General features: G+C 34.7%; 3 protein-coding genes across 4 annotated transcripts; all 3 read right to left on the bottom strand.

Moving 5' to 3' along the window:
- Positions 1–1027: 1027 nt before the first annotated feature.
- On the bottom strand, positions 1028–3155 carry LOC101254950 (proline-rich protein 4-like). The gene is made up of 2 exons (XM_004230868.5): positions 2722–3155; positions 1028–2512 (listed from the first exon to the last, which is right to left on the bottom strand). Exons 1-2 carry the CDS (start codon positions 2882–2884, stop codon positions 1371–1373), a joined length of 1305 nt encoding a protein of 434 aa, XP_004230916.2. The 5' UTR covers positions 2885–3155; the 3' UTR covers positions 1028–1370.
- Positions 3156–5671: 2516 nt separating this feature from the next.
- LOC101256722 (translocon-associated protein subunit alpha) lies at positions 5672–10203 on the bottom strand. Of its 2 annotated transcripts, none has more exons than XM_004230875.5 (8): positions 9911–10203; positions 9053–9217; positions 8882–8932; positions 8668–8756; positions 6968–7045; positions 6622–6825; positions 6086–6163; positions 5672–5942 (listed from the first exon to the last, which is right to left on the bottom strand). In XM_004230875.5, the coding sequence occupies exons 1-8, from the start codon at positions 9969–9971 to the stop codon at positions 5892–5894; spliced, it is 777 nt and encodes a 258-aa protein (XP_004230923.1). In that variant the 5' UTR covers positions 9972–10203; the 3' UTR covers positions 5672–5891. The 2 variants fall into 2 exon arrangements, with proteins under 2 accessions (XP_004230923.1, XP_010315361.1); XM_010317059.4 differs by having other exon boundaries at positions 8879–8932; positions 9911–10177.
- An 856-nt stretch (positions 10204–11059) lies between these two features.
- Positions 11060–16411, bottom strand: LOC101244814 (protein XAP5 CIRCADIAN TIMEKEEPER). Its single transcript, XM_004230832.5, has 12 exons — positions 16034–16411; positions 15157–15222; positions 14995–15059; positions 14770–14882; positions 13803–13881; positions 13606–13682; positions 13418–13479; positions 13211–13342; positions 13067–13120; positions 12366–12431; positions 11594–11668; positions 11060–11312 (listed from the first exon to the last, which is right to left on the bottom strand). Exons 1-12 carry the CDS (start codon positions 16202–16204, stop codon positions 11262–11264), a joined length of 1011 nt encoding a protein of 336 aa, XP_004230880.1. The 5' UTR covers positions 16205–16411; the 3' UTR covers positions 11060–11261.
- Between the last annotated feature and the right edge of the window lie 1282 nt (positions 16412–17693).

Below are 17693 nucleotides of genomic sequence, written 5' to 3'. Positions count from 1 at the left end.
TAATCACCACCGTTTGATTGGACAGGTGTCGGGATCTTGGAGAGTCTGGTAGAGGACGGACTTGAGTTAAAAGTCACCCTGGTTGGTGAAAAAGTTACCATAGTTAGTTAGAGATATGGCTAATCACGTGATATATGCGTCACTGATGCTAATGGGCCGTTTTTAAGGCGGCAATATCCACAAGCCCATGTTTTTTCTGTGCGATATCTACAGGCCCATTATTTTGGGCATCTGAACATGTCTCTTTTTCTGGTAAAGCTCTCTTCTTAATTTGTGCATGAATTCCCATGCTTCTCCACTTCCCTTTTTTTTTTCCATCCATCTGCTTTGAATTGTTGTTACTTGAGCTGAGGTTATAATCCTACGAGAAAAATAATTATTTATGTCATTCGTTACAAAAATGACTTATTTATATCAATTTTTGATTGATAACATATTTAAGTTTTTTCTCTTTTAAAAAATAATTTAATTAACAATATAGTTGAATCATAATTGACTAGGTGTAAAAAGTAATTCTGACAGAAATGAGTCAAACTAATAACATGAATAAGTTTTTTTTCAAAGTTTGAACAAATATTTCAATAATTATAAACGGCCTTGTAATGTATTTTTCTCATCAGTACAGTACAATTTATCTGTATTATTCTCAACTTAATTAAAACTTTTTAAGTCAAGTGTGGCACTGGTTTAAATAGCTGGACAAATTGAATGGAATAAATTAGGAATAGCTCCCATAGGAAATGAATAATTGTGTGTTAATTGCTTAATCATGGATCGCTAATTATAGGAAGATTGATTGTTTTATCTACACAACAAGTAGGTAGATAGCATTTACTGGGATTTGTCGGTAGCCGTGGAATCTGCTACTATATAATTAATGGAACCGTAAATGAGCATATAAGCCAACTATGATTATGAATTATGATAAAGATTGATAGAAATGTATCATCGATCTCTATCAATCGCCAGTGATCACTGAAAATTATAGATTATTATATTCTAATAAGTATCCTAATAAATTCTGACATTATTAATTAACTTTGTAGCATTAGAAAGGAGCAGTACAACGATGAGTAGCTTCTATGAATGAGAATAAACAATAACATTACAAGAAAAATTTAAAAGATCCGTTCTCAAACGTATACAACATCACCCTCTGGACCTTGATTGATATACAAACATTTGCATGAAAACTAATTAACAAAGCAAACCAAACTCCCCACCCCAAATAACTTTCCTATTTCTCTGATCTCTTATGTTTGACATTCTCAAGCATTATATCTCTTGAATGTTGATTTTATTCATTAAAATGCAAATAATTTTCATGGCTACATACACCCAAAAGGAACTGTTGAATTTAATGTTTTGGTCTATGAGTGAGGGATCTTAGGTGGGAGTGGTGGGAATAGAGGATGGTGGAATGGAGGAATTTTAGGGAATGGTGGAAGTGGTGGGCATGGCTTTTTGTAAATTGGAACAGGTGGTGGCAGGGGTTTTACTATGGGTGGCATGTAAATTGGAACCGGAGGAGGAAGTGGCTTCACTATTGGTGGCAGTGGTGGAAGGTGTGGAAGTGGTGGGCATGGCTTTTTGTAAATTGGAACTGGTGGAGGAAGTGGCTTCACTACTGGTGGTTTGTAAACTGGAACTGGAGGAGGAAGTGGCTTCACTACTGGTGGTTTGTAAACTGGAACTGGAGGAGGAAGTGGCTTTACTACTGGTGGCTCTGGTTTAGGCTTGGGTTTGTGAGTTGGAACTTTAGGAGGGCATGGTTTTTTAACTGGTGGAGGCTTTGGTTTTGGAACTGAAGGGGGACATGGCTTTTTAACTGGAGGCTCTGGTTTGGGCTTGTAGACAGGAACTGGAGGAGGCTTTGGTTTTGGTTTGTAAACAGGAACTGGAGGAGGCTTTGGTTTTGGTTTGTAAACAGGAACGGGAGGAGGCTTTGGTTTTGGTTTGTAAACAGGAACGGGAGGAGGAAGTGGCTTAACTACTGGTGTGGGCTTTGGTGTTGGGTTGTAAACGGGAACTGGAGGAGGAAGTGGCTTTTCTAGCGGTGGGGGACATGGCTTTTTAAAAAAGGGAGGAATAGGTGGAAGAGGAAAAGGGTGTCCCAATGGTGGCATTGGTGGAAATGGTGGCAACTTAGGGAACTTCTTCATCCAAGAATGATCTTTTGGGAAAGGTGGCAACTGTGGGTACTTAAAGTAAGGCCACAAGAAAGCAGAAGTGCACAAGGGTGTTGAGAACTTAAGATTTCCAGCTGTTTTCAATGTATTTTTGCCATCAGTTTTAATACTAACAATCTTGGATGATTCAATGCCATTGTGTGCTGGACATGGTGCAGATGATGCACTATGTAACTGCGCATAGCATTCCTCTTTCAGCTTGCCATCTTTCATCATCTCCTTCGGAAGTGACACTTCAAACTTGCCATCTTGGTCAAGCTCTCCTTCTCCCCTTGTTTTGATTTCTCCATTTGCAAGCTTGCAGTCAATGCTTACATGAAGTCCTGAAACCAATAATATAACAATGTTATGGAAATCTACTCAGTGGCAGAGACGCAGAGTCAGAGATTTTTTAAAGGGTGTCCAAAAATATCAACTTGTTATGTTAAGAATGTCAAAATCAGGTTACTTGTATACATGCTATTCTTTTTCTGATACTGTGAAATAGTAAGACAGATAACATGACATGCATTGAAATGAAATTAGAGAGAACCTGATAGAGCATGAATAGTGTTAATATTATTCTCCTTGCAGTCAGCACATTCTCCAAAACCAACCACCTTAATTGTGTTGTCATCAGCAATGCAGAAAGTAGAGAGTAGTAAAGACAGGGACAGTCCCAGAAGGACTCTGCCACAAAGGGACTGAAGCCCCATTCTGTTTATACAAAATAAATGTAAGTTTTGAATGATATTCTTGAATGTGTTCCTCTCAACTAACTAGAGGGTATATTTATAGTAATTGTTTGCTTACCATAAAGTAAAGAAAAACTTTGTTTTTATGACCGGCTCACCGGCACGTAATTAAGGTCCTCACATGAGTTTAGGTCCCATGGTCTTGAATTTTTATGAATGACAGAAAGATTATAAAATTGAAAGGTGATTTTTGTAAAATAAAAATAAAAAAATTATTGAGGAATGGGTGGTCACAGAGCTGTTTGATAAAATGACATTATCATCATTCAATGAGGTCTCCAACTGTACATAAAAATGCCTTTTTTTCTATCTGTTAACCTACTTTGTTAGCTCTCATTAATGTCACTTATTTTACTGAATTATATGTGAAACTTTGACTACTTTTTTGAACTTAAAACTGTTAATAATGATATGATTGCCATTCTTTCTATTAAATTGAATACAAGGGGCAGGTAAATGTTGGCATTTATAGTGAGTAACAAAAACATGTTCTCCCAATCTTCACGTGATTTTTTGACATTAATCAACTAACTTCTACTGCGGCAAATTATGGAACAAAAATTTATTATTGTACTAATCTAGAGTACTTCTACCATAGCTGCATCCTCTTCCTATAATTCAATAACATTCGATCTTGCATCTTTTGCATTAGTTAGTTGCATTTGGTTTTAGATGGATTGATAATCTGAACTTGGCAACACTTCCCTTTTGCGTTTGAGTTATGCGCATGTATCCTATTTTTACAAGTTCCTCCCCTAGAAAATTACATAATCCACAGGGTTAAGTCTTTTTTAATATAAGGAAAGTTTTTTACTGTCTTCCATTGTGGTTGGGTGTACGAATGATTGACAAAATATTGAACAGTTTGAGAAGCTAGATATAAGTTGTAAGAATACTTTAATAATGCAAATTATTTTCAAAAAATCATGTTAAGAGTATCGATTTAACCCAATAAAGTGTGGAATAAAATGGAAGTACATATATAAAAGACTGTTCTATTGGTCCCATTCATCGACAATTACTATGAAATCCTATAACAATAGTGTAATATAGTCTGGATTAATCAGAATGTAAGCTTTCATTTTTGTTACCCCTTTTATAGGAAACAATTTAATAAATGACTAACTAATACTACTCATTTGTTATTTTTCGAACGATCATATGAAAAATCAATCTCAAAATAAAATTATGACATTTGAAAAGCTCATTAGGTATTGGACAACTGAATTGACATATAACTGCAAAGATATATCAGTAATTTGTTTGATTTCCCTTTTTAAAAACAAATGAAAAAGGGGAAGAAAATTGCTGTCCTTTGTTTGTCCCGCAAATTAAAATCCCACCTCCATCTACCTCGTGGCGACTTCTTCAATTATCTATTTCTGACACACAATCACTGCAAAAAAAATGTTACTTTCATAAATTTGACAATTTTAGATCATTCTTTTGTCCTTTTATTGACTTATGCATCACATACTAATAAAATTTGTTATCAAAATGTCTTGTTATATGACTTTCATTTCTACCCCAATGTTAAAATATAACTAAACAATATCTTGATTGTCATTGCTGTCCAACTTGCTTTGTTTAGTGCTGTCCAACAATATCTTTACATATATTAAGAAAATTACCAGGTAATAGATGGTAAATGTATATTAAACTTTGAAATTTACGTTGTGAATACACTGCTATCGCTTTTAACTTAGGTGGAAAAAAAGAAAGAATCAGAAAGGAAAGTGGTTAAGCTTTCATAGAACAGAGTAAATGATTCCCCATCTGATTAAGCATGATTTCACTTGAATGCAGCGTTGTACTAGGCAAAGCACAAAATTGGTGAGCCACGTTAGAAGGTCGTTTTAAAAAAATGAATTTTTTTTTGTTTTAAAAAGAATGAACTCTTTCTATTTTTGGCAACATTTTAATTTCAACTTTTCACGTGACATATTTAAAGCCACAAGATTATAGAGCATTTTTATACAGTTGACATATTTTTAATTTAAGATCACAAGATTCAAATATGTTTTTTATTTTCTTAAACTCCGTGTCAAGTTATTCTTCTTAAATAAATATAACAATAACAGCAAGCTCAGTAAAATCTCACAATGGAGTCTAGGAGCATGGTGTGCAAATGATCATTCCTATGACAGTAAAGATATCGTGGGGTGCGAAATGAGTTTAAAAAATTGTTTTTTCCTTTCTTCTGGTTTTTGTCGAAGAGAACTAAAAAATTTCCCTCCTCTCAAACCAGAAAGAGGAAGGAAAATGATACCTCACGGTTAGCAATAAGTTTTGTGAGGATCCACAATTAAACATATAATGAATGGTAGCTTTATTTATTTTCTGTAGCATGTGATGATTAATTGCATCTACTAATTCAGTGCAACAAACAAATGTGGATACGACACATCCAGCAAACCTAGAAAATAAAATATCTTTAATGAAATCTTTTGCTTCTTCACCAATCTCCTAAATGTCATAATAATGAAACAGGCCTTGATGATCTGTATATTGATGTGATCTGCTTCCATCTAAGTAAGGTATTCACATTCCCATGGTCCAACCTATCGCTGTTTCTGTTAGGTATTACCACATTAAAATAAACACATAAAATTTTCCTAGATGACGCAACTATATGGAAAAAGGGCAGTCTGGTGCACAAGCATCCCACATTAGCAGGGTATAAGGGGTGTGATATTGACAGAACCATCTAACTCAAAGAAACAAAAAGAGAAGATAAATGAGAGTGAATTTGACAAAACTGTTTCTTTGCATCCTTGATACCCAGTTAGTTCATTGGTAGTAAAAATTGGAGGATAATAAGTTATACTTCATGCTACAACAGTGAAGCAGGTCTAACAATTCTAATTTAAAACCTCACGTCTAGGAGATCACGTAAAATCCAAGCCGAACTCAGGATTGTAGACTTATCATACTGCTTCATACAGCTAAGCTAGTAGCTTCAACGCATTCACTTCTTCTTCTTCAACTTGTTGGCCTGCGACTGAGAATATGCAGTTCCCTTGAAAAACAGATCAGGACAAGTCAGTCAGCAAATTCTTGAAAACCAAGTCCAAAAAATAAAAGTAAGCAATGATAATTTGAAGACTACATTGCCAAAACATTTCCAGAATATACTCTTTAACATTATAATAAACCACAAACCTGCAACCATTCGTCTGTGGATGCATCAGTTGTTGCAGTTCCAACTTCAACCTTTGCCTTTGGTGCTCTCTTAGTTTTCTACACACATCCAAAATAATAAAGACAATGATTAAGAAGGAAAAAAAGCACAGGAATTTATACACTTAAACCCCTACTGTGATTATTACTGACAAAAAACAAAAAAGATAAGTTACTCAGAAAAGCGCACTAAGTAGGACTAGATGGCAAGGTATTTTTATTAGGTCCAGCTGCTCAGCAAATCATTTTGTTCTCATATGTAATGCCTCCAAGTCTGAAAAACCCTCTCACCATCACTGCCACATCAGCTCTCAGTCACTCTTAGAAGCAGATTTCAGGGTCCTTTGACACAAGACATGTCAAGAGGATAGTGATGCAAGATATGAAGAAATAATAACCCCAGATATTTACTACTTGTGGCCCCTCATACATGCCCTACAGGCATTTTACGAAATAACAGAGGTTTTGAAGCACATTTACTATCCAGTCTTACAGGGAACATAGGTAAGTATAAGCACCTTTGAGAGATTTTGTATCTGACCACGGATCCAGAACCCAAGAAGACCAAGGAGGGCTACAGCAAGACAAAACAAGAAAACTGACTCAACACTGAGAAGACCACCAGGTTCAGTCACTTCAATAGTTCCATTGTAGAACACATTTTGGTAAGCATTCTGATCTATCTCGTAAACAATTGTGCCAACAAGATCAAAACTTCCAGGCTGAAACATGACAGAACAGAGTCATCAGTTCAGAGAAGGAACTGTGAGAATTACTTGAAAGCAAATTATATAAATATAAGCTGGGCAATATTTTCCCTGTTAATTGATGGGAGAAGAGGGTAACAATGCTCTGTAAACGAACCTGCATAAATTTGCTGACAGCAAATATATATGGAAAAGTAGCCTGAGCTGAAGGAGGAACTGTTGCGTTGTTAAAAGCCTAGTAAATGAAAGAACATACACAATTAGCCAATTATCGTATCCAAATCACAGTTAACAAAACATGAAAATATCTCAGAGATGTTTGAACAAACACGTATAATACACAACAATAACAATAACGACCATGACAACAGCAATAAAGACAATGACAACAACAATAACAATAACGACCATGACAACAGCAATAAAGACAATGACAACAACAATAACAATAACGACAAAGACAACAACAACAGTAAAACTGATAATAATAGTAGCAGCAATAATAATAATAATTTTTAAAAAAGAATTCCAAGAAATGCAAATATAGATATGGGTTATTAAAGCAGGAAAAAATCCTGTGACAATATATCTTCAGCAATTACTACATGTGATTACCAATTCTAATCACTGAGTACGTTAAAGTAAACTAATACCACAAACTTTTTTATATCACACATTGCATATCAGCAAAAACCAGAATTATACTCATAACAAGAACAACCACCACAACAGCAACAATTACAAAACAAAAACAGTCATCCGCAAAAGCAATGTCAATAACAAAAATAAGACTATGGTTTCACCATAAGGCCATCATAGACAGTGGAGATGGTAAGTAGAAAGAAACAGCCTGTGGGAAAATTACTTGAGAAAGCTACATGTGATTACTTGTTGCCGAATTGGTTCTCTACTTCAGGTCACATATAATCCCTAAGGTGCCTAGTTGAAAGCGATTTTTAAGAAAATGAAATTCTAATGGAAGCCATATCCTCAACTATTGTCCTCTTATTTTGCCTGTTCTTTCTTTTATATCACCAGCAATTCACTACCAGCCCATCTTCTTGTTTTTGGCTATCTGACCAACTTCTTGTGCACCAACTTGAGGTGAGAGATACCCACTTCAAATTGGAGGTTTACATCACTGCTCCATCACAACTAAAACAGAAATCATTTGCCTGACCAATTGGAGATCTTCTAAGATTAAGTGAAAACCTGTGTAAGATTGAAAGAACATCTAATAGTTCTTAGCATATTTAAGCACTGAACACCCTTCCCTCGTACTAAATTAACAGTTCAAGTTTTCTTTTTAGGTCATCAATTATGTCACTCAACTCCTTAAATCATCAGTTTCACTCACATAGTTGATTGATTACGATACTTCAAAAAATTAAAATTCCAGAAGTTATAACTCTATCATTGGACCAGATATTTGAAAACCTTGTGAAGATCACCACTCAAGATAAACACAACTCTCAAATGATACCATATGATTTCAAGTGCAGAGCTTGAAGTAGATCAGTTTAATAAACCTTGTCATATAATTCAGCTAGCAAGCCACTGCATCCTACAAATGATGGTTTTTCTTTTTCTTTTGGGGGTGGGTGAGTGTGTGTGGGGGGGGGGGGGGATTATAGCTACTCAGCAAAATTGTCCGCCTGAGCTCAGTTTCTTCCCCATTTTCACAACCGGTTCACTATAAAATTAACAGTCCTTGCGTGAATGATACAAATAATACACAGACTTAACAACAGGGCTCACATTCTTAGAAACTATTGACAAAGAATTTCTAAGAAATGCAGGATGTGAAATACTAAGAATGAAGAAATAAGAAAATTGTTCAGGTAAGCCAACAATCACCTGTACAGAAAGATTTTGAACCAAATAGCGGTGATCAAAAGGAAGGTGAACACTGGCTTGGATAGCAATGATATTCAGATGTGATTCCCCTGTTTTCAGAACCCAAAGTAGTAAATAAATCCATCAGAGCAGATGAACAAAGAGATGCTATCAGAAAATTACTACTGAAAATCAAACACCAAATAAGCAAACGAAAAGAAAAATACAGAACTACCATCATTTTTCATGCCAACTAACAGTTCACTCTCCTCACCAGCTGCCACTACTGCATAGACAACAAAAAACATGATTTAAGAGAGCAAACCATTAACATCTACCTTTTCAAAAACTAAATTACGTAATAATAATAAAGACAAGAGTAGAACACACAATTTAAAGTTCTTACCTTTCGAAGGGTTTTTAGGGAAAACACAAATTGTTTCAACCCCAGCTGCAGGAGTATAACTCTCACTGCTAAAGTCTTGAACATCATCGCCAACAATTCCAAGATCCCCTGCTTCCTCAGTACCCTCAACCACTTCTACTGCAGGGTCAGACTGACTTCTAGCAACTAAAAGAAGAGATCAAAGGAAACCATAACGAACATTACAAATACAACAATAATAACACAGAGTAATAACTACTACACCTCAATCCTAAACCAGTTAATGTCATCTACACAAATCAGCAACATACATTTTACTGAAAATGACCTTTACAACATAACAGGTTGAAGAGTAAAAGCCAACTCTCAGTATAACAACAAAGATCAAACTAAACAAAAAGAATCAACAATTTGATCAGGGAACGGGCAATGCATGCAACACCAGTTATGACAAGTTAAAAACAATTAGTTTGACTTGCCAAAACTAGCAAAATTAATTCATAATTAAAAGTCAACTTTCAATTCTAGTGCTTACTATTTCCAAATGGAGAAGATTCAAGCATAATATTTAATAATATCCGAGATTTACTCGACTAATCCATATCATATTGTGAAATTAAATCGAAAAGAAAATACAAAATTATTCTAGAGTGGAAGCCTTAACTAAAATTAAATAGTCAAACATCGATTACATCGAAGAGAATCTCAATTCCCAAGATAAACGAAACAGAGTATATTAAGCAAAGATCATAACATAATAAGTATTCATGAAATCGTGCATGTAAATGCAAATGCAAACAATCAAATTAGCATGCAAAGATGCGGGATTTGATTACGGAAATGAACAAACTAAGGGGATCTGCGATCTGTGAAGCAAACCTTGAAGGAACGATGAAGAAAAGAGGAGAAGAGCCAACACACAAAAAACCCTAATTTCCATTTTTGAAGCGTTAGAGAGAAGAAGACGGTATACACAAAGGAAGACTTTAAGACGAAAGTTAAACAGAAATCAGAGAAGAAGAACACACGGTCTAAATTTTTGTTTTTTCTTTTTCTTTTTTTTCTTTTGGGTAAACAAGAGAATTATTCGGCCCAAATCTGAAATATTGTCATTTTGGGCTCGAAAGAAGAAAGAGTTACTAACCTAATTTTTTTTAAAAAAAGCTATTCTTATTCATTTTTTCTTTAAAACGTTCATTAATAATATTGATTAAAAGATTATTTGCTAATACCATTTTTTTTTTGTTAAGAGTAACTTTTAAAAGGAAAAAAATATGTATCTTTCAACTTTGAATAATATATTTATTTGAACAATTTAAAAGTGCTTTAAGAAATTGGATTAGAGGAAGTAATAATTGATTAGGAAAAACTACCTCTCACAAATTTTGTATTCTTAAAAAAATGGCTAATGATTTTTCATAATTTTTTTATGTGCAGTATATATAATTTTTGCAGCATTGATATAAGTTAAGTTGTTATAGTTGATAATTGACTTATTTTTTAAGTTACCATACTTGTAAGTCAACTTAATATAATCATGAGTAATTATCTTGCTATAATAGGTAGTAATTGATCTATTTTTCAATTTACCATATTAAAAGCTAATTTCTTCGGAAATCTGAACTTGATTTCCGAACTTGAATGATATACAACACAGTAGTGGAATTTGTAAAATGAGATGCTAAAACTTGTAAATATGTTAAAAGTCTAGGATTAAAATCACAGTTACGTATTAAATATAATCATTAGCCATACGAGCTTAAAGGTAAGATTTTAATAGTGACACATATTTGTTATATTATTTTGCTTAACAAATTCATACTGACAATTTGCATGTTCATCATGCTGAGATCGTGATCTACTATGCCTAGCAAGTGGTGTCAACAAACATAAAATTTAGTGAAAATATACAACTGATAGTGAACTTGTGGTGCTCACGTTGCCAACCTGCTAATAATTAAATAAAGAAGTTCAATAGGGCTATTCTATGGGAACTGGAAAACAAAGTAGAATAAGTAATACAAATAGTAAAACAAATTTCAATACATTAATAATCTAGAGTAGGAGTTCTTAATCCAAAAAGTACAATATATTGGGAGTAGAAGAAATACATCAGCACCTCCTTTGATCTTACACAAACATCGTACAAGTAAAAACTAAAGTTTAAGCCCTTTCTGTCTTTAACATGTCAAATGATGATGAAAAATGGCAATCTCATTGGCGATGACACTTAATCCCCGTGAATTGTATATCGCTCCCACTTCTTTGTTGGGTCATATATCTGAAACGGAAAGACAACCAAAAGCATATTACGCAGAAGAAAATAGTTATACTACATTGCGGATTTGAATGGTAGGAGGTGGAAGGGTGGTTATGAGAGCAACTACAGTATTTTGTTTGGTTAGTTGGAGTATGGTATCAATAGCAGCATTAATATACTCAAGAAACCGGTGTCAACTGAGCACTTAAAAGACATGACTTGATAATTGTCAATCAAGTCCATTGCCAGACACTAAAGAAAAAAAACAGAAGGGCAAAGGAAAATAGAAATAGAAATGTTACCTCCCACCGTGAAGCTGGAAAGATATGCTTGTTCTTTTCATACCAATGCCTCTCTACAACTTTTCCAGCATGTGACTGTAAATCAGTAGTAACATAATTAAATTAAGAAAAATCAATGCTCAGTTGGAATGGACAAGTGACTTGAACGATTATGTAAAGTATCTGCCCCCCCTCCCCCCTTTTTCCTCTCTTTCTCTCACACACACTCAGGGCTTTTATGTTCTCTGTGATTAACAGTGGTTCCAGGACATCATACTAGATATTTGCTATTGAGGTCAATTTCAGAGGAACAGGTGGAAAGAGGAAGAAAAAACTAAAAAGATTCTATTTCTGATGACAAGGGAAACCCGTAGCTGCTACTCTTTGGGTGCGCAAGGGCAGAACCCCCGCTCCTATGCAATAGCTCACAAACCACACAGGAGAGATAACCCGCACTAGGCAGGCCCGGTGTGACGAGCTTGACCCAGGAGGCAAACCCCTTGCTTTCGCTGGCAAGGGGTTCCGAACTTGAGAGCTCCAACATATTAAGTCACAAGCCCAAACCACTGGATCACCCCGAAGGAGAATAACCTTCCATTTCTATTAATTAAAAAAGCATATGTCATGCTACAGCAGCACCCAAAGTTCTTTTAATCAATCAATGGCATCCCAAAATTAAAAAATGCATCATACAAGGCACTCAATATGATATATCATGGTGAAAAGTTTTTGTAACCAGCACAATTAAAAATCACTTAACATGGAGAAAATGAATCTGCATAGGAAATCATACCTCATCTTTCTCAATAGTAGCATCAGCAATGGTCCGCACATCTTCATGGACATCAAAGTGAAAAAGCTGTCAAAGAGAAGTAAAGATATTTCTGAGTGACTGCCACAGGATCTAATATAAACTTGGAAACAAACTAGAAATCAGGTACTAGACATCACACAAAGACGTAACTTGTAAGGCGTTATACAAAGACCAAGACGCAGACTTACAGATACATAGTTATACAACTTTTTAGTAATTACTATCGTTGGACATTCTTTTGTAATTACACACGTGAAAGGATGTGTGTGTGCTCCTTTACTTGTAAAATAAGCTTTAACTGAAGACAGTAACGTACAATAGATGTAAAAATGGAAACTGTAGGTATCCTTTAAATTTCAATAATTGTGTTAATCAAAGCACAGTTGTCGGGGATAAAAGATAACCAAAAGGCAAAGATCATTTCATGAGACGGCTCTATTACACTGCCACCTCTAACACCCCTGGAACTTCATCATTTTCTTTCAAATGCTATTTTTGATAAACAATAAAGCTCTATCTAAGAAAAATGCACTCAGTACAGAAGAGAGATTCTACTTCTTTGACTGATTAATGTGAAAAAATTGGAAACGGTATCTTGGTATTCTTCTTTTCTTAGACATAAGCAACAAGCAACGTGATGCATCAACTTCACCAGAATATAGGTCGGGGTTGAACATTACCGGTCCACTCTTTCCTCTGGCTTTGTTTATAATCAACTCATAGAAACTGTGTTGCTGAACATTTAATAAAATTAGTAGTAAGTTAGCCAATATTCAGCAAATTATAAGGTAAGACATGAATCACAAAGGTAAAAAGGATCTTACATGAGGAATGATTAGATCTTCCTTCACATAAAGAAGATTCTCCACTGAAGTAGTTCGAACCTCCCGAAACTCAGGTGCAAGTTGCTGCTGAACAGCCCGAAGAAACTCTCCTATGCTATCACCCTTCCGCACCTGGAAATGTTAGAAGTATAAGTGAATCCAAAAGTTTGGAAAACCTTTGGATCTTCATGCCTAGTAGTTACTGACCTGGATCACCCGCCTATGGCCTGTTCCATCCCAATAGCTATAAGTTATCTGTAGAGGCTCATCTGGAAATATTGCAAGAGAAACAATCAGAACCTAAGCTTCTTCAAACACTTCAGATTTCTAGGAAACTGTTCCAAGACGGGGTAAGGGAATACTGGAAAATGTTTAAACAAGAATAATATGCTTACTTTTGATTAGCTCCTGTTCGCGCAACCACTGTTTCCGGAGCCTTTCACGTTCTGCTTGTTCCTCTGCCTCCCTCTCACTGAAAAGGTGCACTTTGAATTCCAAATTACATAGTAAAAAGGCCAGAAGAGAACACGATAAGTAAAACAGAAGTAGAAAGGATTTATTTTGGGGGAAGCAGATTGTAGGAATGCCCAACCTGTCCGGCAAGAAGCTTGTCTCTACTGTAGGATCTTTCCCAAACTTTCTCCACACGCGCTTGTCAGATTCTTCATTCTCTATATAGGAGATGAAAGTGAATGGAAATATAAGTACCATGCCATCACAATCTGAACCCAATTTATATCTTCAACTATGTCGGAAATAATAGCTAACATAATTGTTTAAACATGCTCATGTTGTGGATGGCCCTGCATGTACATATGCATATCTGGTGACACTTGATACTTGATAGCGTCATAGTGGCCCGCAACATAGCAAACATACTTACGAGACTAAATCTTGATGAGGAAGAACAGAAAAATTACAGTGAGGAAGAGATGATAGATGAAACAGGATTTTCATTAAAGAAGTTATGAACTGTAGGATATCTACTTTCAGAAACTCCTGAAACTCAAGTGCATTTACCTCCAAAGCTGAAATCATGTCAAACTGCAGATTTATGTGATCGAACAGACCAGCAGAAAGTTCTCTCACAGTTAATACTTAGACAATTGTGCCATGTGCATGTCAGAGTTCCAAAAAATGAGATGTCACAAGCCATGTATCGTCTATGATCTACCTACTAGCAATATCCCCAAAATCCTTATCCCGACAAAATAATACAACAATCATCCTCTCCCCTTCTCGCCTAATAGTAAAGGAGGGAAAGAAACATCTCACTCTAAGGTAGACACCCAAGTGATACTGAATAATGTATTCTGAAACATGGCAAAAACAAACTAACATAAAGAACTGAGAAGACTGCTAATTATTCAGCTTGTTTAGGGACTATGCAACCTCAAGAAAGTTACCCAGTCTAAGAAAGAAGATCACATTCTTAAATTAAATATCTTAATCACGGGTTCCACAAATTTTCACTTCAAAAAGAAGCATGTGAATGAAATAGTCCCAATTGCTCTGGAAGACTTCAAATTTCAAGACTAGAAAAGAAAATTATTTCTTACTATTTTCCTCATCTTCATCTTCATTGCCATTATCCAAATCATCACAAAAGGAGAGCCGAGGGTCAGCCTTAATCTTCCTCTTTTTAAGCTTTTGTAACTGTAGCTCTTCTTCCCTATGACAGAAGAATCAGTCGACAAATTTTAACATACATCACAACAAAATTCATACATATTACAATATTTCAGCTTTGCAAAAATGCCATAGTAAGTAGGAAATAAACTCACTCTTGTTGCAACTTCTGAAGCTTCTCCTTTTCTTCCTCTTCAAGCTTGGTTTTGATAGTGACCCTCTACCACACGTGAACCGAAATATAAGGAGCAGTCAGCTTAAACCAAAAATGAAATTGAAAAATAAAGCAATGCTTATAAGCAAATGAATTGGCTCACCTTCTCAACATATTGTTCCCTTGTAACAAGACCCACTGTTTCCTTTTTGAAGGCAGTTTCAAGAATCTGAAACAACATATTTCGACAATAAGAACTAACCTAAGCAACAATATCTAAAAAATACATCAACTTGTCTATTCAGTGAGTCAACAAGTTAAAAAAAAAAACATAATTACCACTCTTCCTTACAACAAGAGAAGGAGAATGTCTAATTCTCTATGAGCAAAAGGCTGAATTAGCTCAGGCGTTATAAAAGTCAAATCCTGTGACATACATTTCAATAGATAACAATTAATCAACTAGGCCTTAACCTTAATCTACAAACTAGTTGAGGTCAGACTATATGAACACTTATATCTATCTGCTCCATTGGCTCGATTTCATACCAAATTAGTAACTCTCCACTCTATTTGGAAGCATTATATGCAAAACTAGATACTTCGCAAATCAGTTAAAAATAAATAAAATAAAAAGAACAAGCTTTGGATGCAAATTTAATTGAAACTTGCTGAAATAAGTTATGGTGTGACAAAGTCCCAGAAATCTTGTAAGTGATTTATTTATGTTTCTATAACCATGAGGTCCGGCCGGACCAGCTTTTGCGCACCTCTACTAATAAATCGGGATGCCTACCACCTCCTATGGTTACCAAAGGACTCTGTCCAGCAAAGCTATGAAGAAATCACCTAGTGTTATAGTCTCTGATGGGATTTGAACTTGAGACCTCATGGTTCTCATTGTTGGCCACTAGGCAAGTTAATTTCAATATATAACAATTGATCAACTACACCTTTATCCCAAACTAGTTACGCCAGCATATCAGTTAAAAGAAAAATTAAATAAAAGAACGAGCTTCGTATGCAAGTGTAATGCAAACCTCAGATGTACTGGACCCAAATTGAAGAAGACCAGGTTGACCTTTAGATGAAGCAGTCTTGTTCTTGAGCTCCTGAATTTTTCGCCTCTCTGCTTCTCGCTGCTTTTCAAGCCGTCGGATTCTGACGGCGTCTTGGGCCGTGCCCACATAACCATCTCCCATGCCCGACATTATTCCTTGAATTTCTTATTCTAGGGCACAAAGATTTGAATTTGAATAATCGATTTTCTCAGGAAGATGATTAATGTTTATGGTGAGCGAGGGAAATTGGGGGCGTGAGTCGGTTCACAATTTTAAACCCACGGCAACAAAACCAAGTACGAAAAGAAAAAAAAACGCAAGTACTGATTATTCAAAATTAATATCTAAGCTAAAATTATAAATTTTTGAAACTTATCTTATTAATTACAATTACAATAACTACACTAGCCTATGGTAAATAGTCATAATGTTTTATTACAAACATTAAATGATACAAAATTAGTAACATTTGAATAAAATTGTTGACATACAATTTGATATGCATGATTTATCTAATTCATTACGTACTAAAAGATATAGTACTATACATTATTTGCTTTCAAGAAAAAGCATATATTGATTGCATGTAGTTTTTTGATCAAATTTTTATGTGGTTATTTGTGACGATTTAATAAAGTATGTGTATTAGTTCGAATGGATAATCATAAGTATTTCTGAATTCACATGAGGTATGGACCGTGAAATAGATTTTTTTTATGTCCGAAACTAATAACTAAAGTTAAATTATGAACGCTCAAAATTTCTCTTATTTACGACTACATTAGTCTTTGGTGAAATAGTCATAATGTTTTACTACAAAAATTAAATGATACAAAATCGATGGTATTTGAACAAAAACTCGTTGACGTACAATTTCATATGTCATGATTTACCATATTCATTACGTACTAAAAAATATAGCAGTACATTGTTTGCCTTCAAGAAAAGGCACATATTGACTCTATGTAGTTTTTTTGCCAACTTTTTTGTGGTTAATTGTGATGATTTTTGTGTGGTTTTCAAATAGTGTCATTTGAAAGAAAACTCATGAGCGTACATTTTCATATATCATGGTTCACATAATTCATTACGTAGTAAAATTTATAATAGTACACATTGTTTGCGCTCAAGAGAGACACATTGATTGAATGTAGTTTTTTTACCCAATTTTTTTAGTGATTGTTTTTTATAATTTAATATATTATGTGTTTTAAATTGAACGGATAATTATAGGTATTTATAAGTTCAAATGAGGGATGAACCGTGAAATAGAGTTAATATATACCCAAAACTAACATCTAAAGCAAAAATTATCAACGTTCAAAGTTTCTCTTATTTACAACTACACCAGTCTATGATAAAACATTCATAATGTTTTGCTTTAACCATTGAATGGTATAAAATTTTATTCCAAAATCCTAAATATATCTATTTTTTATATAAAACTTGGGATAGTACACATCTTAATATAATTAAGAGATTTTTGTGAGAATAATTTTCATTACTACTTTAACACAATCACTAACCATCTTTGCTATCACAAGTTCAAAACACTATCAATCTTACTTTCGCCAATTACCAGTCATCTATGTTATTACAAATCACCACCAATGTCAACTATTATTATGTGTTGCCACTA

This window comes from Solanum lycopersicum, chromosome 1 (genome assembly GCF_036512215.1).
Source record: "Solanum lycopersicum chromosome 1, SLM_r2.1".
NCBI lineage: Eukaryota > Viridiplantae > Streptophyta > Magnoliopsida > Solanales > Solanaceae > Solanum > Solanum lycopersicum.
The sequence above is the reverse complement of the archived record's forward strand: the minus strand, read 5'-3'. Positions and strand labels throughout refer to the sequence as shown.

Excerpts from the sequence above, each read along its gene's own strand:
- LOC101254950 (XM_004230868.5), bottom strand. The coding sequence starts at position 2,884 with ATGGGGCTTCAGTCCCTTTGTGGCAGAGTCCTTCTGGGACTGTCCCTG. Across the intron at positions 2,513-2,721 it reads CACTATTCATGCTCTATCAG|GACTTCATGTAAGCATTGAC; the intron begins GTTCTCTCTAAT and ends TATTGGTTTCAG.
- LOC101256722 (XM_010317059.4), bottom strand. The coding sequence starts at position 9,971 with ATGGAAATTAGGGTTTTTTGTGTGTTGGCTCTTCTCCTCTTTTCTTCA. Across the intron at positions 9,218-9,910 it reads TTCTTCATCGTTCCTTCAAG|TTGCTAGAAGTCAGTCTGAC; the intron begins GTTTGCTTCACA and ends CTCTTCTTTTAG. Across the intron at positions 7,046-8,667 it reads TTCAAAATCTTTCTGTACAG|GCTTTTAACAACGCAACAGT; the intron begins GTGATTGTTGGC and ends TTCATTTACTAG.
- LOC101244814 (XM_004230832.5), bottom strand. The coding sequence starts at position 16,204 with ATGTCGGGCATGGGAGATGGTTATGTGGGCACGGCCCAAGACGCCGTC. Across the intron at positions 14,883-14,994 it reads CTTCAGAAGTTGCAACAAGA|GGAAGAAGAGCTACAGTTAC; the intron begins GTGAGTTTATTT and ends CTTCTGTCATAG. Across the intron at positions 13,683-13,802 it reads ACAAGCTTCTTGCCGGACAG|TGAGAGGGAGGCAGAGGAAC; the intron begins GTTGGGCATTCC and ends GCACCTTTTCAG.